We start from the raw sequence: 23,887 nt of genomic DNA on the forward strand, positions 1-23,887 counted from the left end.
AAGAGATGATGGTGCTGGACTATGGTGGTTGGAATGGAAAAAGAAAGGAACAATGGTAGACATAAACTGAAAGAAGAATCTCTCTGGCTGTGATGTAGGATAAGGAAGTGATCGGAGAGGTAGGAAGGGTTCGTTCATGAGCTTGGACTTTACTCTGAAGGGATAAAGGGGAACCATTTAACACTTTAACCAAGGAACTAATCCATTCAGATATGGGTTTATAAATAGATCATGTGGCAGAGGGTGGTGAGAAGCTGCCAACAGTGAGCAGGTATGAGCTGAGACTCAAACGGCGCGGGTGTAGTGCGTATGGGAAGGCGCCGGAGACCCCAGACAGGTTTGAGTCAGGTACCGAGCCAAACCGTCAGAGGTGAGCAGAAACTGACGCAGCCCCACGACAGCTGCTGGAAGGGGGAGGCCCCCGGCTGCGCCGCCTGCTCGGCCTTGGCCTCCCGGCGCCGGGGCGGGACCAGAGCACGCACGGCGGGATGACGCAGGCCCCAGCCGGCCTCGTTCTGGCCGCCGCCGCCGCGCTGAGGCGGAGTAGGATGAGGCCCGCGGCCGCGGCTCCGGCGTCGGCGGGGGCAGCAGCAGCTGAGGCAGCAGCTGAGGCAGCCGCGACGGCCGCGCCCCCCCCTCCTGACCTGGATTAGGCCCAGCAGCTCCGTGGCCGCCGCCGCCCCGCGGGGGGGCGGGGTGGGGAAGTGCTTCGTCTCCCCGCCCCCCCCGCCCCCCATTGCCGCCTCACAGGAGGCAACCGTCGCGACCCCAGCGGAGCCTGCGGTCCAGCCCTGAGCCCCCACCCCTGGGGGCTGGCATGAGCGGCCCCTCGGTGGCGCCGGGGGGCGGGGGAGCCGCCGCCGCCTGAACCCCGGCCTGCCGCCTGACCCCACCTCACCGACGGAGGCTGACCGGGGAGCGTGCGAACGACCCCGCCACTGCTTTCTTCTTCCCCCAGATCATACATCCTAGCCCCAGAAGATGGGGAACTGCCTCAAATCCCCCACCTCGGATGACATCTCCCTGCTTCACGAGTCTCAGTCCGACCGGGCTAGCTTTGGCGAGGGGACGGAGCCGGATCAGGAGCCGCCGCCGCCATATCAGGTAGGGGAGGGTTGGGGAGGGGGGTGTGAGGAGTAGAGGTAGCTCTGGCCGAGACTGAGGGGCTGGCTTCGGGGCCGTCTCTGCTCCTGACCTTGGCGAGGCCTAGTCTGGGGGGGCGTTGCCCACCCCCTTAGGGCTGGATTTGAGGTCGTTTGTTCCCCATTCCTAGAATAGGGGTGATCCTTTATCGCCCCTCGGCACTGTGGGGGTGGTACTTTCTGTGCTTGATCTCTGGATCAGAGTATGTGATCATATCCCCTTGGCTAGTGTCTGTCGGTTCGCTTGTCGAGTTTGGGAGTCAAATTATTTTCCTGCCTTTATGTCTGAATCGTATGATTTCCTCATCGCACCGCCAACTGGATTATGGGTTCTGGATAGGTGGCTGCCCCCCACCCATCCTATTTATATTTTCATGTGTGATCATCCTCTTCCTCCCTTCCCCGTCTTTCTTAATCGACTGTGTTAGGCGTTCATTTCTCCCTCTACTTGGGAGACTGATCTCCAAATGGTCATTTCAATCCCAGACACATCAAGAGTTTCTTGTTTATATATATGTATATATTAATTTTTACTCCTCCTCTTTTTGCTCCACCCTTATGACACACCTTTTAAACTTGCTGACTTAATAAAACTTGATTGTCTTAAACTTTGGAAACCTTTAAACCTGACTTGAGAAATGCCTTCTGTTACTCATGGTTCTCCCTTTGTATCAAATACTCTCCTAAATCAGTTTCATTGCTTTTGTACAACAATCACTGCCACAGATGTGTTACAGAATTATTAATGTAGAGCTAAGACCTCTTGAAAATTCGGAATAGATGTGCAGATATTGTAACCCATAATATATATGTAAAAACCATTCTTTTTCAATTTTAAATGATATTGAATAAAAACTTTTTTTCCAGAAGGACTTGAATAAGTAGTCTTTAAACTTTTTCCTGAAGGGAGTTTAGTTTTCCAACTGGGCAGTCTTTGTTGTTTCATGTAGTGACATCATTAATCTAGTGTTTTCTTTTCTCATTCCTGTGTAAATCAGTGTCTCATCACACCAGAAAAACCTGATCACATATGTTGGTTTAATGAATAAAAACCCTTCGGCCTTTCATATATACCAGTAAAGTCCAGTCCTAATTGTGGCATAGAAAAGCCTCCATGACTTATCTTTCACATTCTATATTCCAGGCCTACCAAATACACCAGGTTGTTCACACCTTTGCCTTTGCTCCAGTTGCTCTTTCTGCTTGGAGCCCTTCCCCCATGGTTGGCCAGGTGAACATCTAATCCTCTTTGAGGACTCAGCCCTCATATCTGAAGTCCTGACATTCCCCTCCCTGCCCCGCTGACTTCCCTATGTGTCCTTACTGAACCCTCTATACTTCCGCAGGCACCTATAAAACTTTAGTGTTATATATTTGTTTAGTTAGATGTGTGTCTCATCCTTGAGGTGATCCCCTACTCCCCCAGTGTAAACTGCATGGAGTGGGGACCCTGTGTTTCCAGTTTGCTCTTGTATCCCCAGCATCTTGCCCTTAGCAGGTACTCTGTAATTGGGATAAAAGAATAATACTCATATAAGCCCTGGAGAACAGGGACTGTCCCCAATGTTCCATGTATTTTCTGGCACATAACAAGCACCTGAATTAATTAATGAATTTGAATTCAATATTATGTTTTGCATATTTATACACCCATTTCTCCCAGAGTGTGTAAATTGTCACAGGGTAGTCTCAAAAAAAAATCCCAGGTGAATCTGGATGTCTTTCCAGATATGTTTGCGTGAAGCAAGTGAACTGTGTTTATATTTCTTTTTGTCTTTCCCCACCCTCCATCTATACTATTCAACCACTATGCTTGTTTCAGTTTCATGAGCAAGTTTTTTTAGATGTATGAATTTTTATTTCAAAATCTCTTATGCTCCCTAGCCCCTTCCTTGGCAGATTGGATAGCTATGACTTGTTCTTTCTCCTGTCCTCATAATAATTGTAGTATTAAGGATAACTTTAGAATTTATGGGGACTTAATTTGCCCTTTCCAGGACTAGATGATAATGAGGTTTTTTTGGTATCATGAAGGAGCATTTTTTTGAAATGTGTTATTTTTGACAGTGGGAGTTTTTTGTGGTTGCCCTTTCCTGAAGTGAATGACCCAGATACTGACAAATTTAGTATCAATTGGAAGAAAGTAATTAGTTTAAAAGATTAGAGCATAAAAAGAAACATTTGTAGAAAAAATATTGTCCCCCTTAAGGAAATAAGATTTTTAGGAATGGTTATTTTCTTTTTTTTTTTCGTCTTTTTCGTGACTGGCACTCAGCCAGTGAGTGCACCGGCCATACCTATATAGGATCCGAACCCGCGGCGGGAGCGTCGCCGCGCTCCCAGCGCCGCACTCTCCCGAGTGCGCCACGGGCTCAGCCCTAGGAATGGTTGTTTTAGGTAATCTGAGAAACACCAATACAAGGTAAATAATTTATAATATTTTCTGACAGAACTTTTTTTGACAAGGTCAGTGGTTGACAGAACTTTTTTTTCCCCATAAGGCTATGTGTTCACAGCACAGCAGCCAGAGTGATGTTGGTAAAACAGATCTTGACACTGTGCTAAACCCTCTGTGGATTACTTTTTCATTCAAAGTAAAAACTAAATTCCTTACAGCATCCCATAAACCCTATATAATCTATACCCTCTGTCTCCACACATACCTCTCTTGAAGTTTCCTATTACTCTCCACCTTGATGGCTTCTCACTGGCCTCTTTGCTGTTCCTAGGATCCTCCAGGACCTTTGCCTTGCTTGTTCCTGTTCCTGGAGTACTCTTCCCCAGGTTATCACTATGGCAAACTGACTCTCTCACCTCCTTCAAGTCTTTACTCAAATACTACTTTCTTAAACTCTTTCTAACCATCCTATTTAAAATTGCGACTTGCCCCAGCACCCTGGAGGTCCCTCCTACCCTGTTCTGTTTTTTTCTCCGTTGCATTTATTTATCACTTTCTGACACACTATGTTTATTATCTGTCTCCTCCCACTAGGTGGAAAGGGATTTTTTTTTAATTGGTGTTTTCTAAGTGCCTAGAACAGTGCCTGGCACATATTTTGTACTCAGTAATTTGGTTGAATGAATGGATTTCTTTTAAATAAATTGATATATTTTGAGGAAGGTGCAGTTGAATTTCTGAACTATACAGAGCTGGCTGGTTACTGAGTTGGTTAGAGCTCAGTGTTATAATAATACCAAGGTCAAGGATTTGGATCCCTGTACCAGCCAGCTGCCAAAAAAATATTTAAAAGGAAGGAGAATTTATCAGATTATATTTTGAGGAACTTCTTTCACAAATAAGAAAACATAACATTTTGGATATTTCAAGTTGTGACTGAATAAAGCTTTCTTCAGGGTACTTTTTGTTGTTAAAAGGCAGGTCTATCCTATACAACTCGTTAAAAGTAACCTCCCTCTAAAAATTAAGCATTCCGAGCTGTAATGTATATTAATGCCTTGTTTTTCTAATATCTTATGAAGTTAAGTTCAAGTAATTGGAGGGGGTTTTTTTTTGGAGGGGGGTGTTTTTTTTTTAACATGCTAGCATTTTGCTTACCATTTTGGTGGAAATACCAAAATTTATTTCACATATCTTGGTCTTATTAAACAAATTATTTAACTTTTAGGGGCTGGCTGCACCAAGGTCCATGGTTTGGATCCCCTACCAATCAGCCCCAACCAGCCAGCCACCAAAAACAAAACAAATTATTTAACTTTTGAAAACTTCCCCTTGTGTAAAGTATCCCTCCATCTTCATGAAGTTTTACCTTCTTATTGAGGTGTAGATCAGTTCCAACTTTTTAATAAAGCCTTTCCTGACCTTTTTTTCCCTCACTCCTGATTTGTCAAGTACAGTTTTGTTTTGGTTTTTGTAACATTTATCTTGAAATCATATATTCCCATATTAATTAGGTCTTTGTGTTTAAACAGTTTTTGTTTTTCCAGATCACAATTTCCTCAATGAGAATGATATATTAAACTTTAAAAATATCTCAGTGGAGTGGAATGGCACCTTACATATTGTAGATACCAGTGAATATTTAATGATTGACTAACTTAGAACTGTGCCTTCTCCCTCTTGTGTTGTCACCACCATAATTGAGGTCCTCGTTAGTTCTCACAACAATAACTTAATTGATGTTTCCTCATGCCATTCATTTCATTCCATGCTGCTAGATAAATTCTTTTCCAGATCACATCCCTTGCCTATTAGTTCTTAATGATTTTTCGTGACTAACCACTGAAGATCTCTGACTTTGCATTCACAGTCATGATCTGGTTGTATATAATTTTTCAATTCTTGGTAGCCTGTTGTACCTTCCTTTATATAGCTAATACTCCAATCATACTGAACTGTTTGCTGTATTCCATATATGCCTTCTGCTTTCCTGCTGCTGCCTTTCCTCATTCTATTTCCATTGCCTCAAATGCTCTTCCTTTAATCATTTCCAGTCTAAGTTCTAGGGTTCAAGGTCCAATTCAAATGCCATGAAACCATGAATTCTGATCTCCCCAGCGTAAACTTTTCTTAATTTGGGCTCCTTTAGCACTCTGTTTACCATTCTTAGGACACTTTACCCTTCCTATTCTAATTATTTGTGACAATGTCACATCTCTGCTAGAATCCAAGTCTGGTTTATCTTTCCATTGTGAAAACGATGCTTTTCACATAGCAGGCACTCACACATGAGTGAATGTGAAAATCAGGTATTACATTTTACTGTTAAGAGTATGCAGGTTTATGGTTGGTTGCTTCTATATAAAATGTTTCCAGAATCCTGTGTTTGACCCATCACTTCTAATTTATAAAGTGCACCTTTAAGAGTAGGACAGTGTGTGTGTCAGAGTTTAATTCTAGAGCTAATTATAGGGTAACATGAGAAGATAGGGGGAGTGAGTTACTTGCTGCATAAGATCGGAGAACTTGATTTTCTTAAAGTGTTTTTTTTAGGTAATACTAGAAACGCCTTATAGAATTTAGATCTTTAAAAATTTTAATATAACTGTTGAAGAAGAATGGGATTATCTTTTTAAATTTTTATTTATTATTTATTTTGAGGGGGTTCTTAAGCACTTAATTTTATTAGGTTTTTCTAAATAATAATAAGAAAATTGTCACAGAATGACTACTGTAGGTTCTCTGTGACTTTTTTCTTCAACTTGAGCCATTTCTTTGTCTTCTTTCTTGACTATATTTCGGCCAAGGTGAATTCTGGAAATGAGGAGGGGAGTGACAGGAGGATGATTGACAATCAGGATTAGAAAAATATTATATTATCTTCTTGCCTCAAGCCATCTTCTGTGTATTACCTTCCTTCAGGTACAGAGTTAGGGATGATGTATTTCTGTGCTGTATTCAAATAAGTTTTTAAAAATAGGATTCAAATGGAGAGTTATTGTTTAGTGGGTATAGAGTTTCAGTTTTACAAGATGAAAAGTTCTGGAGATGGATGGTGGTGATGGTTGCACAACATTATGAATATTTATACCACTGAACTGTATACTTAAAAATGGTTAAGATGGTAAATTTTATGTTATGTGTACTTTAAAACAATAAAAAATTGTGTACTGGCCAGCTGCAAAAAAAATAAAAAATTGGAAAATAAATAGGCTGTAAATGTCTAGAAGTTAATTCTTTATCAGTACCTTTTAATATTGAATTAACAGATATTTATGGCATTTTTAACATGCTCAGAATTCAGGCTTTTTGCACTTGTGATCTAAATGAAAGTAAGAGTACATAGCCCAGCAGCCACTGAGGTGAGCTGAGACCAGACCCTTGCAGCACCGGGGCTCAGTCTAAGGCCTGTAGGGAAGTGTACACAGCCCAGCAACCGCCGAGGAGACCAGACACTTGCAGCACTGGCACCAGGGCTCTGTCTAAGGCCTGGAGGGAAGTGCACATGGCCCAGCAGCCACCGAGGTGAGCCAAGACAAGACCCTTGTGGCATCGGGGCCCAGTCTTAGGCCCAGAGGGAAGCGCACACAGCCCAGCAGCCGCAGAGGTAAGCCAAGACCTTCGTGGCACTAGAGCTCAGTCTAAGGCCCTGGAGGGAAAGGAAGTGCATACAGCCCACCAGCTGCCGAGGTGAACTAAGACCTGCGTGGCACTAGGGCTCAGTCTATGGCCCTGGAGGGAAAGGAAGTGCACACAGCCCAGCAACCGAGGTGAGCCAAGACCCGCGTGGCACCGGGGTCCAGTCTAAGGCCCTGGGGGGGGACGGGAAGCACACACAGCCCAGCAGGCACCGAGGTGAGCTAAGACCCACACAGCACCAGGGACTCAGTCTACAGCCACGGAAATCTAGAACTGGAGCCAAGGTGGTGTAATGTAGATACACCATACCTTCTGTCACCACAAGTTCACCACCACAATAGTAGCCAGGAGCACTCTATGGGCAACCTGACACTCACTTGACTACCTTGATATACGAAGAGTCACCAGTAGAGCCTGCAAGTAGAAGAGGAAGTCTTTATCCTCATAGCGAACCCCAGAGTAACAGAAGAAGCAAGTCCTCTATCAGCTGACCAAACATCAATGAAAAAATACTAAAACTACAAACAAGAAGATATGACACCACCAAAGGAATACAGTAATGCTCAAATTCCAGACCCCATAGAACAGGGAATCCTTGAAATGTCTGAAAAAGAATTCTGAGCAATGGTCTTAAGAAAGCTTGAAGAAATAAAAGAAGATTCAATTGGAGAACACAAGGAAAAGAGAAAAAATATCCAGAATATGAAGGAGGAAATTTACAAAGAGATTAATACCTTAAAAAAGAATGTAGCAGAACTCCTAGAAATGAAAGATTCCTTATTGAAATGAAAAACAACAGCGAGCTTAAGTAGCAGGCTAGAGCAAGCAGAAGAAAGAATTTCAGATCTTGAAGATGGTCTTTTTGAAATAACTCAGGCAGACCAAAAAAAAGGAAAAAAGAATTTAAGATAATGAGGAAAATCTAAAAGAGATAGCAGACAACCTCAAGTGCTCTAACATTCAAATTGTGGGTATTCCAGAAAGGGAGGAGAAAGGAAAAGGTATTGAAAACCTGTTCAAGGAAATAACAGAAAACTTCCCAGGGGTAGGGAAAGATGCAGACCTTCTGATCCAGGAAGCTCAAAGTTCCCCAAACAGATTCAATCCAAAAAGATCCTCTCCAAGACACATTATAGTCAAAGTTGCAAAGCTCACTTCTGAAAGAAATTAAGCAGATACAAAAAGATGGAAAGATATTCCATGCTCTTGCATTGGAAGAATTAACATTGTGAAAATGTCTATACTACCCAAAGTGATCTACAGATTCAGTGCAATTCCCATCAAAATACCAATGACATTCTTCACAGAAATAGAAAAACAATCTTACCCTTCATATGGAATAACAAAAGACTCCGAATAGCCAAAGCAATCCTGATCAAAAAAAATAAAGCCGGAGGCATAACACTACCCAACTTCAAATTACACCACAGAGCTATTGTAACCAAAACAGCATGGTCCTGGTGTAAAAATAGACATTCAGACCAGTGGTGTAGAATTGAGAACACAGAAATCACCCCTCAGGCTTACAGTCATCTGATATTGGACAAAGGCAACAAAAATCTATATTGGGGAAAAGACTGCCTCTTTAACAAGCTGTGCTGGGAAAACTGGATATCCATATGCAGAAGAATGAAACTAGATATGCATCTCTCACCATACACTAAAATCAACTCAAAATGGATTAAAGACTTAAGTTTAAGACCAGAAACTGTAACATTACTAAGGGAAAATATAGGTGAAACACTTCAGCAACTAGGTCTGGGCACAGACTTTATGAACATGAGCCCAAAAGCACAAGCAGTAAAAGAAAAAATAAACAGGACTATATCAAACTAAAAAGCTTCTGCACAGCAAAGGAAACAACAGAGTGAAATGACAACCTACAGAGTGGGAGAAAAGTTTTGTTAACTATGCATCTGACAAGGGATTAATATCCATAATATACAAGGAACTCAAGCAATTATACAGTAAAAACACAAATAACCCAATTAAAAAATGGGCAAAGGAGCTGAATAGACATTTTTCAAAGGAAGACATACAAATGTCCAACAGGTACATGAAAAAGTGCTCCACGTCACTAGTCATCAGGGAAATGCAAATTAAAACTATGCTGACATACCACCTCACCTCAGTTAGACTGGGTATAATCAAAAGGACAGTGAATAACAAATGCTGGCGAGGGTGTGCAGAGAAGGGAACACTCCTACACTGTTGGTGGGACTGTAAACTAGTCCAACCACTATGGAAAACAGTATGGAGGTTTCTCAAACGGCTACAGATAGATCTTTCATATGATCCAGCAATCCCTCTTCTGGGTATATACCCAGAGAAATGGAAATCATCACTTCGAAGGGATATCTGCACTCCCATGTTCATTGCAGCTTTGTTTACAATAGCCAAGATACTGAACCAACCTAAATGTCCATCAGTGGATGATTGGATAAGGAAACTGTGGTATATATACACTATGGAACACTACTCTGTCAACGAAATACTCCCATTTGCAACAACATGGATGAGCCTGGAGAAACTTATGTTGAGTGAGATAAGCAAAGCACAGAAGGATAGATACCACATGTACTCATTCATAAGTGGGAGCTAAGAGAGAAAGAAGGAAAGACCACAGTGATGTGTTGGACTTGCAGAGGGAGAGAACATACTTAGTGTTACAAAGTAGAGTGGGGAAAGGGGGATGGGGAGGGAGGTTGAGGATAATCGGGTGGGGGAGACAGGGTACAAATGCAATTTGTGGTGATGGGTATGCTGCCAGTATGAATCTGGCCTTCACATCATGGGCACAAGGGGCAACAATCAGCATTGTGTCTCATGAATATTCATAACCAATAAAAAATTAAAGAAAAAGAAAGTGAGGTGGTTACACATGTCTTAGAGAGTTGAAGTGTGAGTGAAAGATGTGAGGAAGAGTTGGCTTACAGATAGCCAAAGTGTGTGTGTGTGTGTGTGTGTGTGGTTTTTATTGTAACATAGTTGATCGTACATATCTGTGGGGTACAGAGTTGAATATCCTTACCTGTGTGCAATATGTGATGCTCAAGTCAGGATAACTAGTATAATCAGCATTATGCAATGTAAATGTTTTCATGGCCCTTTACCAATCTTTCCCTTCCCCTCTCTCTTCCCCTTTCCAACCTCTGGTAACCTCAGTTCTTTCTCTCCTTTTAAAAGTTTAATGTATTATTGTGATTGTTATCTTTTTTTCTTTTTTTCTCTCTTTGTTTATTTTTCTGGCTCCCACTTATGAGTGAAGACATGCAGTATTTCTCTTTCTGAGCCTGGTTTATTTCACTTTACAAGATTTTCTCTAAGTTCATTGGCATTGCTGTGAATGGCAGAATTTAATTCTTTTTTATGGTAGAGTAGTATTCCGTTATGTATATATACCACGTTTTCCTTATCCAGTCATCTGACAATAGACCTTTTGCTTGGTTCCAAATCTTGGCTATTGTAAATAGAGCTGTGATAAATATGAAAGTGCAGGTATCCCTTTGACATGATGACTTCCATTCCTTTGGGTATATACCCAGCAGTGGAATTGCTGGATCTTATGGCAGTTCTATATGTAGTTAAGCTGCGCTAATTTACAGTCCCACTAACAGTGTAGGAGGGTTCCCATTTCTCTGCATCCTCGTCAGCATTTGTTATTCTCTGTCTTTCTGATAATAGCCTGTCTAACTGGGGTGAGATGATACCTCAGTGTGGTTTTGATTTGCATTTCCCTGATGCTGAGTGATGTTGAGCGTTTTTTCATCTGTCAGCCATTTGTATGTCTTCTTTTGAGAAATGCCTGTTCAGCTCTTTTGCCCATTTTTTAGGTGGGTTATTTGCTTTTTTTACTGTTAGGTTGTTTGAGTTACTTGTATATTCTGGATATTAATCCTTTGTCAGGTGCATAATTTACAAATATTTTCTCCCACTCCATAGGTTATCTTTTTGCTCTGTTAATTGTTTCTTTTGCTGTGCAGAAGCTTTCTACTTTGTTATAACCTCATTTGTTTATTTTTTCTTTTGTTGTTTGTGCTTTTGGGGTCTTATTCATGAAGTCTTTGACCAGTCCTACTTCTTGGAGTGTTTCTCATATGTTTTCTTTTAGAAGTTTTATATTTTCAGGTCTTATATTTAAGTCTTTAATCTGTTTTGAAATGTTTTTGGTATATGGTATGTGTCTAGTTTCATTCTTCTACATGTGGATGTCCAGCCTTCCCAACACCATTTATTCAAGAGGCAGTCTTTTCCCCAATGTCTGTTCTTGGTGCCTTTGCCAAAGATCAGTTAACTGTAAGTTGTGGGTTGATTTCTGGGTTCTCTATTTTGTTCCATTGATCTGAGTGCCTGTTTTTACCCAAACCAGTACCATGCTGTTTGGGTTACTATATAGCTTTGTAGTATTTTAAGTCAGGTGGTGTTATGCTTCGAGCTTTATTTATTTTTTTTGTTCAGGATTGCTTTGGCTATTTGGGGTCTTTTGTTGTTCTGTATGAATGTTGTGATTGTTTTTTCTATTTCTGTGAAGAACGTCATTGGTATTTTGATGAGGATTGCATTGAATCTGCAGATCGCTTAGTATGGACATTTTCACAATGTTGAATCTTCCCATCAAGAGCATGGAATGTCTTTTCATCTTTTTCTATCTTCTTTAATTTCTTTCAGCAGTGATTTGTTGTTCTCATTGTCTGCCTCTCTCATTGTTCTCACTGTGGGTTTGTCATATATGGCTTTTATTGTTTTGAGATCTTTCACCTCCTTGGTTAAATTTATTCCTAGGTATTTTATTTTTTTGGTGACAAATGTAAATGGGCTAGCTTTCTTATTCTTTTTCTGTTAGTTCGTTGTTGAAGTAGAAAAACACCACTTATTTTTGCACATTGATTTTATATATTGCAGCTTTACTGAAATAGTTTATCAGCTCTGAGAGTTTTTTGGTAGCATCTTTAGGCTTTTTTATGTATAGCATCATGTCATCTGCAAACAGGGACAGTTTGACTTCATCTTTTCCAATCTGGATTCCCTTTATTTCTTTTCTCGTCTGATTGCTCTGGCTAGTACTTCCAATACTATGTTAAATAGGAGTGGTGAGAGTGGGCATCCTTGTCTTGTTCCATTCTTAAGGGAAAAGCATTCAGCTTTTCCCCATTCAGGATGATATTGGCACTTCCAATACTATGTTAAATAGGAGTGGTGAGAGTGGGCATCCTTGTCTTGTTCCATTCTTAAGGGAAAAGCATTCAGCTTTTCCCCATTCAGGATGATATTGGCAGTGGGTTTGTCATATATGGCTTTTATTGTTTTGAGATGTTTTCCTTGTATACCTGATTTGCTGAGAGTCTTTATCATGAAGCAATGTTGAATTTTGTCCAGTGCTTTTTCTTTGTCTATTGAGATAATCATATGGTTTTTGCTCTTGATTTGGTTGATGTGGTACATCACATTTATTGACTTGCATATGTTGAACCATCCTTGCATTCCTGGGATGAATCCCACTTGATTATGGTGCATAATTTTTTTTATGTGTTGCTGTGTTCTATTTGCTGATATTTTATTGAGGATTTTTGCATCTATGTTGAACAAAGATATTGGCCTGTAGTTTTCTTTTTTGTTGTGTTTTTGTCTGGTTTTGATATCAGGGTGATGCTGGCCTCATAGAAGGAGTTTGGGAGAATGGCCTCTGTTTCAATTTTTGGAATAGTTTGAAGAGAATTTATTTATTCTTCTTTAAAGTTCTTGTAGAATTCAGCAGTAAAGCCATCTGGTCCTGGTCTTTTCTTTGTTGGGAGATTGCTGATTACTACTTCAATCTCATTGCTTGTTATTGGTCTGGTCAGGTTTTCTGTGTCTTCTTGGTTTAGTCTTGGTAGTTTGTATGTATCCAGAAATTCATCCATTTTCTCCAGGTTTTCAAATTTGTTGGCGTGCAGTTGTTTATAGTAGTATCGAATGATTCTTTGTATTTCTGTGGTATCAGTTGTAATGTTTCCTTTTTAATTTCTAATTTTTGTTATTTGGGTCTTCTCTCTCTCTCTTCTTTTTTTTAGTTAGCCTAGCTAATGATTTGTCTATTTTGTTTATCTTTCTGAAAAAACAAATTTTTTATTTCATTGATCTTTTGTATTGTTTTTTGGTTTTCTCTTTCATTTAGTTTTGCTGTGATCCTAATTATTTCTTTCTGTCTACTAATTTTGAGATTGTGTTTATTCTTGTTTTTCTACTTCTTTGAGGTATAGCATTAGGTTGTTTGAAATCTTTCTGTTCTTTTGATGTAAACATTTATTGCAATAAACGTCCCTCTTGTGCAGCTTCCCACAGGTTTTGGTTTGATGTCTTTATTTTCATTAGTTTTGAAAAACTTTTGATTTCCTGCTTAATTTCTTCTTGGACCCATATGGCATTCAGGAGCATGTTGTTTAATTTTCATGTGTTTGTATCGTTTCCAGAGTTTCACTTGTTATTGATTTCTAGTTTTAATCTGTTGTGGTCTGAGAAGATGCTTGAAATGATTTCAGTTTTTAAAAGTTTTTTGAGGCTTGATTTGTGACCTAACATGTGTTCTATCCTATAGAATGTTCTGTGCGCTGATGAGAAGAATGTATATTCTGTAGTTTTGGGATGAAATGTTCTGTAGTGATATCTGCCAAGTCCAGTTGGTCTAAAGTGTGTTTTAAATTCTCTGTTTCTCTGTTGATTTATTGCCTGGATAATCTGTCCAGTGTTGAGAGAGTGGTGTTCAGGTCCCCAACTATTATTGTATTGGAGTCTGTCTCATTCTTTAGGTCTAATAGTGTTTTCTTTATATATCTGGGTGCTCCAGTGTTGAGTGCATATATATTTATGAGCATTATGTCTTCTTGCTTTATTATATAGTGGCCTTCTTTGTCTCTTGTTTAAAGTCTATTTTATCTGATATAAGAATAGCTACTTCTGCTCATTTTTGGTTTTCATTTATGTGGTACATCTTTTTCCATCTCTTTACCCTTAGTTTGTGTTTCTTTACAGATGAAGTGAGTCTCCTTTAGATAGCTTATAGTTGGGTCTAGCTTTCTAATCCCGTCAGTCAGTCTTGTGTCTTTTGAGTGGGGAATTTAACACATTTACATTTAGGGTTTTTACTGAAAGGTGTTGTCTTACTTCTAGCATTTTATCAATTATCTTCTAGAGGTTTTAAATATCTTTTGTATCTTTCCCTTTTGTTGTCTTTGGTGTTCGTTGGTTTTTGGAGGTGGTAAGTTACAGTTTCTTTAGCTCTCTCTCCTTTACATTTTTGTTCTATCAGAGGGCTTTGTTCTTTCTTTTGTGTTCATGGTAGTGATTACCGCTTTTTGGATTCCAGATGCAAGATTCCTTTAAAGATTTCTAGTAGGGCTGGTTGTGTGGTGGTGGTGTCTGGGAAATAGAGTATATCTCCTTCATTTCTGAAGGACAGCCATGCCAGATATGGTATTCTTGGCTGGCAGGTTTTTTTGTTTGTTTGTTTGTTTGTTTGTTTGAAAAGATGACCGGTAAGGGGATCTTAACCCTTGACTTGGTGTTGTCAGCACCACGCTCACCCAGTGAGCAAACCGGCCATCCCTATATGGGATCCGAACCCGTGGCCTTGGTGTTATCATCACCACACTCTCCCGAGTGAGCCACGGGCCGGCCCTGGCAGTTTTTTTCTTTTAGTATTTTTAGGATTCTTTCTTTGTTTTTGAGTTTTGCCAGTTTGACTGTAATGTGCCTTGGAGAGGAACTTTTTGGATTGAATATGTTTGGGGATCTTTGAGCCTCCTGAATCTGAAGGTCCATGTCTCCACCTATACCTGGGAAGTTTTTGGTATTATTTGTTATTATTTATCTGTTATTTCATTGAATATGTTCTCAATGCCTCTTCCTTTCTCCTACCCTTCAGAAATACCCATGACTCTGATGTTTGTGCACTTCAGGTTATTTGCTGTCTCTCTTAGATTTTCTTCACTTTTTAAAATTCTTTTTCCCTTTTTTTTTTTTGTCCACCCAAGTTATTTCAAAGAGATTGTTTTCAAAATCAGAAATTCTTTCTTGTGCTTGCTTTAGCCTGCTGCTTAAGCTCTCAGTTGTGTTTTTTATTTTGTTGAATGATTCCTTCAATTCTATTTGCTCTGCTACATTCTTTTTTAAAGTATTAATCTCTTTGTAAGTTTCCTCCTTCGTATCCTGGATGATTTTGCTCAGTTCATTTTTTCATCTTACTGTGTCTTCTTGTATCTCCTTGGGTTTCCTCAAGATTTTTACTCAGAATCCCTTTTCACTTATTTCAAGGGTGTCTTGCTGGGTGGGGTCTAGTACCTGAGAGTTACTGCATTTTTTTGGATAGACTCATATTGTTTTTTTGAGTTTCTAGTATCTTTACGTTGATGTCTGGTCAAATGGTAGGACAGTTACTTCTTCTATTACTCTCCTTCCCTGGGCTCCACTGGTGACTCTCTTCATGTCAATGCAGTCTAGTAGTTGGCGGTTCACTTGCACAGTGGCAGTGGTTGTACAGGTGGCTTTAGCAGGCTGCTTGCATGACAGTGGTGGCTGCCTGGCAGCACCAGTGGTAGCAATGACCACAGTGGCAGCAGGGGTTATTTCATGGGGACAGGAGGGGCACTGGTGGCTGCATCTACCTCCCTTGCATCTACGGTTTCTCCAGCAGCAGCAGTGTTACCTTATGGGGGCAGCAGCAGCACCAGTGGTTGCAACAGCCACCATCACATCTGCCTTGTCTACAGCAGCGGCAGGGTTACCTTGTGGGGGTTGCCAGTGGTACCGGCCACTGCAACTACTTCCCTCGCATCTGCAGTGTCTTTGGTGATAGCCGGGTTACCTTGTGGTGGAGGCAGCAGCTCTAGTGGCTGCACCTTTTCTCCCTCACATTGCCAGTGTTTTTTGGCAGCAGCACATTTTCCTCATGAAGGTGACGGGTGCTGGCAGCTGCAACTGCTTCCCTTGCATCTACTGTGGCCTTGGCAGTGTCCTTGACTGCAGTGGAGTTATCTCATGGTGGTGGCAGCAGCACTGGTGGCTGCAACTGCCTCTTTCACATCTGCAGTATTCTTGATAGAAGTGGGGTTATCTCATGAGGGCAGCAGCAACATCAGTAGCTGCAATTGCCCCGTCATGTCTGCAGTGTCCTTGGAAGCAGTAGAGTTAACTTGTGGCAGTGGTTGTGGAGTTGCAGCCACCTCCCTTACAACTGTGGAGTCCACAGCTGCAGTCACAGGCAACCTGCAGGATTGCTGCTCTGTGAGGAGGAGCTCTGTGAGGAGGAACTCTGTGACGAGTGATGGTTCTGGGACTGGAAAATGGCTCTGGCAATGGCAGCAGCAGTGGTGGGCCCATTTCCATATTCTTCTGTGGGAGGAATGCATCCTGGGCACCTCTATTTCACCATTTCCTTGAAAGCCCTCCAAAGTGTGTTTTTAACGACAGAAGAGATTGCTACATGAGATTAAAAAGTAGAGTGATAAGAGAGAAATACATTCTCCTTTTGGGGAATCTACCTGACCTATTGATTTTTTTTTTTTTTTTTTTTTTTAAAGATGACCGGTAAGGGGATCTTAACCCTTGACTTGGTGGTGTCAGCACCACGCTCAGCCAGTGAGCGAACCGGCCATCCGTATATGGGATCCGAACCCGGGGCCTTGGTGTTATCAGCACCACACTCTCCCGAGTGAGCCACGGGCCGGCCCATTGATTTTTATATTCAGTTTGGTTTTATAGAATGTTGCTTTTGAACTCTTAGAAGAGTTCCTTATTTTGACTAAGAATACTTCAAGTTAAATTTCATATGAATGTGTATATATACCTATCTTTTAATTAAATAGCCAACCTGGAGTGCGCTCGCATGGGCCAGAGGAGTAAATTATCTTGTTATTTAATCCAGAGAGCATACAGTAAGGTAACAAAGGGATCTGAAAGTGTGGAATGAAGAAAGCAACCCTCCAAATATATTTGTTTCTAAAGTCATTACAGTTCTCTGAAAACTCATAAAGTTGAATGGCTTTGAGAAGAGGTAGGCTTTTATTAACTGACCCAACTAGTTAAGATTACTTGTAATTTTCTATAACAATTTAAACTCTTATATTTGTGAAAGAAAAAGAAGCAGTTTACCATAAACAGAGTAGCAAGGCCTTAAAGATAAAAATTAAAACACTCAATATCTAGTTTCTTCTGTCCATCAGCAAATGTATGCTAGTCTCTTCCCCCTTAGGAGCTAACATTTTAGTTAAGGAGATGAGACTAATGCATATACATGAAACAACTATTAGTTATAATATTTATTATATAGTAAATAATCAAGTATTAAATTGTTTGGTATAGACTTTTGAAATTGGGAGATCAATTTGTGATGAGGGCAGTGAATCACAAATTTACTTTTTAGCTTCTGAAGTCTTCAAATGAGATCTTACTTTAATGTAAAAAATGAATAAAAACAAACAACAGAGCTGCCCTGATTAAACTATGAGTAGGGGAGCTTGGAGCTGAAAGAATAAATAGTAGGTGGTGGGTATGAATTTAGAGTCCAGGGAGTTGTATAATCATGTAGAAATAAAGTGTAATGTGTGTGTGTATATAAATAAACTTTTTATTAAAGTGTAACTTATATAGGAAAAATATATCTTTACCAGCATAACTAAGAGTTTCTTAACTTTATATAGCTCAGTGAACTCTTTTGCCTATTTTCAGCCCATCAAAAGGCTCCTTCATGCCCACTGTTGTCAGAACCCTTTCTCCACAGGTAACCACCCTTCTGACCTCTTAACATCCATATATTTGTTTTGCCCAGTTTTGATGTTCAAACTGAATAGGAGAGTTTTCAGCATTGCTTGTGAAATTCATGTTGTTACATAATGGCAGTAGTTCACATTCTTTCTCATTGCTGTGTGTAGTATTCAATTGTATATATATACCCTGCATTTTATTTATCCATTCTACTAATGTAAGAGGAGTCTTCAAAAAGTTCATGGAAAGATTTATATTAGCTTTTAACTCTATTTTTTATGAGCTTTTTGAAGTGCCTGCATATATTTGGGATGAGTCAGTTATTAGCTGTGTAAATAAAGCTGCTTTAAACATTGTGCATAATTCCCTATTTATTTTGGGTATACAGGTGGAGCATCCCTAATCCAAAAATCCAAAATCTGAAACTTTTTGAGGACTGACATGATACTCAAGGGAAATACTCATTGGAGCATTTTGGATTTCGAATTTTCAGATTAGGGATGCTCAACTGGTATGTATTTCTGCAAATATTCCAAAATCCAAAAAAAATCGAAATTCTGAAACACTTCTGATCCCAAGCGTTTTGGATAAGGGATATTCAAACTGTGTATTCAGGAGAAGAATTACTGGGTATTGGAGCAAGTGTGTGTTTAGTTCTACCCCCCACATTTTATTATAGAAATTTTTTTAAATAACGAAAAGTTAAGGGTTTATTATTTGAATACCCATATTCCTCCCACCTGCATTCTGCAGTAATATTTTGCTATATTCACTTTAATCCATATCTGTGTATTCCTAAATCAGTCCATCTTATGTTTTGATGCATTTTTTTAAAAGTTGCCAAATAGTTCTCCAAAGTGGTCTTGCTAATTTACCACTCCTACCAGCAATATACTTGTATGAGAGTTCCATTTGCTCCAGTCTGGATTTTTTCTTTTTTTCTCTTAATTTTTTCCCAACTTTATTGAGGTATAATTGACAAATAAGATTGTATTTATATACAATGTACAATAGGATGTTTTGATATATGTATACTTTCTGAAATGATCATCACAATCAAGCTTATCAACAAACCCATCACCTCACATAATTATCATTTGTTTTGTGGTGAGAACATCTACTTTCATAGCAATTTTTTAAAATGTATTTTTTCTTTATTTTTATAGCAGTTTCAGTTTTACAGAGAAACAGAGCAGAAAGTAGATAGTTCCCATACCCTCCCCCCACCCACATATATAATTTCTTCTGTTATGAACGTGTTACATTAATGTGGTACGTTCGTTACAATTATGAAGTGATATATTATTATTAACTTAATTTTACATTAGAGTTCCCTCATTGTATTGTACAGTTCTGTGGGTTTTGCCTAACGTATAACATCATATATTAAACATTACAGTATCATACAGAGTAGTTTTGCTGCCCTAAAAATCCTCTGTGCTCCACCTATTCATCTCTCCCTGCCTCATCCCCTGAAATCCTAACAACCACTGATTTTTATTTTTATTACCTCAAGCATTTATCATTTCTTTGTGTTAGAAACATTCAAAATCCTCTCCTCTAGCTAATTGAAATTGTACAATAAATTGTTAATCATAGTCAAGCTACAGTGTTTCATAGCAATTTTCAAGTATGTACAATACATTTTTGTAAACTATAGGCACCAAACTATACAGTAGGTTTCCAGGATTTTCCATCTGTTTTATTTTAGACATTCTGATAGGTTTGTAGAAATATTTCATTGTGGTTTTAATTTGCATTTCCCCAGTGAGTCCTGGGATTGAGAACCTTTTCGTATACTTGTTTACCTTTCGGATGTTTTTTGTCCAAACCCTTGATCTTCATGTTATCAGTACCATGCTCTGACCAACTGAGTAACCAGCCAGCCTTTGATTTGTAGGAGTTTGAAGTGCATTATATATACTTTTTTTTTTTTGCAGCTGGTGGGTATGGAGATCTGAACCCTTGTCTTTGAAGTGCATTATGTTTTACTAATAAAAATAGTAAGAGATATTCTCTGTATAACATTTACAAAATAAAGAAAGGAAAACCTAATAGATTCATTAGGTCCTAGAATACAAAGATAAATAAAATATGTATTGTAATATTTTATTAGTATAAGTTTTCTTAGGAATTGCTGGATCAAACGATATGAGGATTTTTAAATACATGATAACACTCAGTTGGACCGTCTTTAAACAATTTATCTAAAACTTGGAAACAGGTTCCACAACAAAGCCTGCCCCTTTAGTGACCACAAAAGTGGCATTGCTAAGTCTTCAACCCCCATTGCAACGGCACATTCATAAGTTAATTCTGTTGATTAAGTTATGGCTTTTTAAAAATCACAGAATAAATCATAGTCTCCTTGATTAGAGTTGGCTATCCCTTCCTAACTCTTTGGATTAGTTCCTTTTTCAGATGAATATCACATCAGTATATGTTAACTCTTACTAATTTTACCATGGGAATAAATATATCTCCAATTTTCTTTTTATTATAACCCCTTTCTTGAATAGAACATTCACAAAGAATAATAATAGCTAACACTTTGGTTGAGTGAGTGATTACAATGCCCCCGACATGCTGCTTAATACTTAAGATAGATTATTTCATTTAATCATGTAGTACCTATAAAAAGGAACTATATATATTAATATTTTATAGTATTTATGTACTATATATTATGTATATTCTATATATGTTTATATACTATTTATATATCATATAATATGTTTATAGCTGAGGTCTACAGAGGCTAAGCAACTTGTACTTTGCATATATTTGCTACTGTGTTTAGTTTTGAACAGTTTTGTTGAAGTATGTACCATACAAGTTGTCAATTCAGTGGTTTTTAGTATGTTCGCAAAGTTATACAACCATGACCAATCAATTTTATAATATTTTCATCACAAAAGAAGCTCTGTACCCAGTACCACTCTTCATTTCCCCCCAGCCCTAGGCAACCACCAATCTACTTTCTGTCTCTACAAGTTTGCCTATTCTAGATATTTCACATAAATGGAATCATATTAATATGTGGTCATTTGTGGTTGGCCTCTTTGACTTAGCATCATCTTTTCAAGGTTTATCCATGTTGTGGTATGTATCAGACTTCATTCCTTTGTATTGCCAAATATCCCATCATATAAATGTACCACATTTTGTTTATCATTTCATCAGTTGATGGTCATTTGGGTTGTTTCTACTTTTTGGCTCTTAAAAATGCTGCTATGAACATTTGTGTACAAGCTTTTGTGTGGATGTGTATTTTTATTTCTTGGGGGTATGCACCTAAGAGTAGAGTTGCTATGCTGTATAATTCCATGTTTAACCTTTTGAGGAACTGCCAAACTTTTCTAAAGCTGCTGCACCATCTTACGTTTCCTCCAGCAGTGCAGAAGGGTTCCAATATCTCCACATCCTCACCAAAACTTATCTGTCTTTTTGGTGGATGGCTATAATGTGGTATCTTTATTTATTGTAGTTTTGATTTAAATTTCCCTAAAGGCTAATTATATTGAGCATCTCTTCATGTGCTTACTGACCATTTGTATATCTCCCATGACAAATGTCTATTCAGATCCTATGCACATTTTTAATATGGTCATCTTATTATTATTTATATATTGTAGAGTAAGAGTTCTTTATATATTGTAAGAGTTCTTTATATATTGTAGATACAAGTTCCTTCTCAGATATGTGATTTGTAAAAAAGTTTTGTCCCATTTTGTGGGTAGTCTTGTCACATTTTTGATGGTGTTCTTTGAAGGACAAAAGTTATTAATTCTGATGAAGTCCAATTTATCTGTTTTTTTGGTTTTTTGGCAACTGGCCAGTATGGGGATTCGAACCCTTGACCTTGGTGTTATCAGCACCATGCTCTTACTAAGTAAGCTAATTAGCCAGCCCCTATTTTTTCCTTTTGAGATTTTGGTATTGTCAGGAAAGGGATCCAACTTCATTCTTTTGCATGTGATTATCTTGATGTTCCAGTACCATTTGTTGAAGAGTATTCTTTCTTCATTGAATTGTCTTGACGTTCTTGGGAAAGATTGATTGTCTGTAAATGTAAGGGCATATTTCTGGACTTTTTATTTTGTTTATGTTCTGTTCATCTATATGTTTATCATTATGGTGGAACTTCACTATAGGTTAGTAAGTTTTGAAATCAGGAAGTGTGAATCTTCTTTGTTCTTATTTTTCAAGATTGTTTTGACTATTCTCAGTCCCTTGTTTTGTTTTGTTTTGTGTTGTCTTGTTTGGCAGATGGCCAGTAAAGGGGTTGAACCCTGGACCTTGGTGTTGTTAGCACCACGTTCTAACCAACTCAGCTAATGAGTCAGCCCCATTCTCTTGTATTTTCATATGAATTTTAGGATCAGTGGCCAGTTGCTACAAATAAGCCATCTGGGATTTTGATACAGCAACATTAAATTTTTTTTTTTTTTAATTAACCTACATTGAAACATCTGATTGTTGTCCAAACATTATCACCCGAAGCATTACGTTAGGGTTCACTCTTGGTGTTGTACATGAATTTGGCAAATATTTAATGGCTGTATCCATCATTACAGTATTATACATAATAGTTTCACTGCCCTAAATATTCTGTTTTGTCTATTTATCCCTCCCCCCAATTCCTGGCAATCACTGATCATTCTACTGCCTCCATAGTTTTGCCATTTCCATAATGTTGTATAGTTGGGATTATATTATATGTAGCATTTTCAGATTGTCTTCCTTCACTTGGTGATATGCATTTAAAGTTCCTCCATGTGTTTTCATGGCTTGATAGTGCTGCATTTCTTTTTAGTGCTGAATAATATTCCATTGTATGGATCGACTACAGTTTATCCATTCGTCTGCTAAAGGACATCTTAGTTGCTTCCAAATTTGGGCAGTTTTAAATAAAGCTGTTGTAAACATCTGTGTGTAGGTTTTTGGTTGACCTAACTTTTCAGCTCCTTTGGGTAAATACCAAGGGGCACAGTTTGCTCTATCAATGGTAAGAATATGCTTAGTTTTGTAAGGAACTATCAAACTGTCTACCAAAGTGGCTATACCAGTTTGCATTCCCACACAATGAATGAGAGTTTATGTTGTTCCACATCGTTGCCAGCATTTGGCATTGTCAGTGTTTTGGATTTTCACCCTTCTAATAGGTGTGTGGTGATATTTTTTGTTTTAGTTTGCAATTCTCAGTGCTTCTCAGTTTTTTCTCCCCTTATATGGGACAGGATCTCTAGAGGAGGCTGGAGTTGGATAGTTCCCTTTCCCCAGGTATGTTAAACTCTGGTAAAATAGTTTCAATTTTAAAATTGTTTCTAAGAAACAAAATGTTAAGAACAAAATGTTCTGAGATTTTAAAATGATTCCTTTTCCCCTCCACTTGCTGGAAGCATGAGATTTTTCACTGTGAGAACCTGGTAGAGAGAAGTCTTGAAAGAAAAATTCACAAAACTGTTGGGACTCCCATGTGATCTGGGTCCTCCTGGAGTTTTTAACTCAAACATGTCCACTCTAAGCAAACCCCTTCTTCTTCTCTGGCCTCAATTAGGTCCTTAATTTTCTGTTTCTTCGACTGAAAAATGGTGCAAAGATTAAATGAGTTAATGTATGAAAATATTTAGCACAGTGCTTGACACACAGTAGTGGGTATTCTTTGCTGAATGAATGAATTAGGGTTTTTAAAAAATGTTTTATAATGTAGCTCCTTTTCTTATGATCATTCATCCTGAATTTTCTGGGATAATTCGTATGTCAAATGCTTTGATCCAGTGTCCCTATAAATCACTTACATAATATAGAAATTCTTATATTTTAGCATCTAAAATACATTTTCTAGACAGCCCCTTAAAATCATGTTTTGATATTTGGTCATGAAAACAATGATTATCATAACAACTAGAACAAAATGTTTTTAAGTAAGAGATATCTTTTCCTATTCTCTTCTAAAATACTTCAGTGA

At 38.7% G+C, this 23,887-nt stretch overlaps 1 protein-coding gene across 1 annotated transcript in view; it reads left to right on the forward strand.

The window, feature by feature from the left end:
* The first annotated feature begins 502 nt into the window (after positions 1–502).
* The window catches only part of RNF11 (ring finger protein 11), a 46,619-nt gene continuing 23,234 nt past the window's right edge, over positions 503–23,887 (forward strand). The window contains exon 1 of the mRNA XM_063106898.1: positions 503–1,104. Coding sequence (XP_062962968.1) covers positions 982–1,104 — 123 coding nt within the window. The 5' untranslated portion in view covers positions 503–981. The remainder of the gene's footprint in view (positions 1,105–23,887) is intronic.

The sequence above is a fragment of the Cynocephalus volans genome, chromosome 8 (genome assembly GCF_027409185.1).
Source record: "Cynocephalus volans isolate mCynVol1 chromosome 8, mCynVol1.pri, whole genome shotgun sequence".
NCBI lineage: Eukaryota > Metazoa > Chordata > Mammalia > Dermoptera > Cynocephalidae > Cynocephalus > Cynocephalus volans.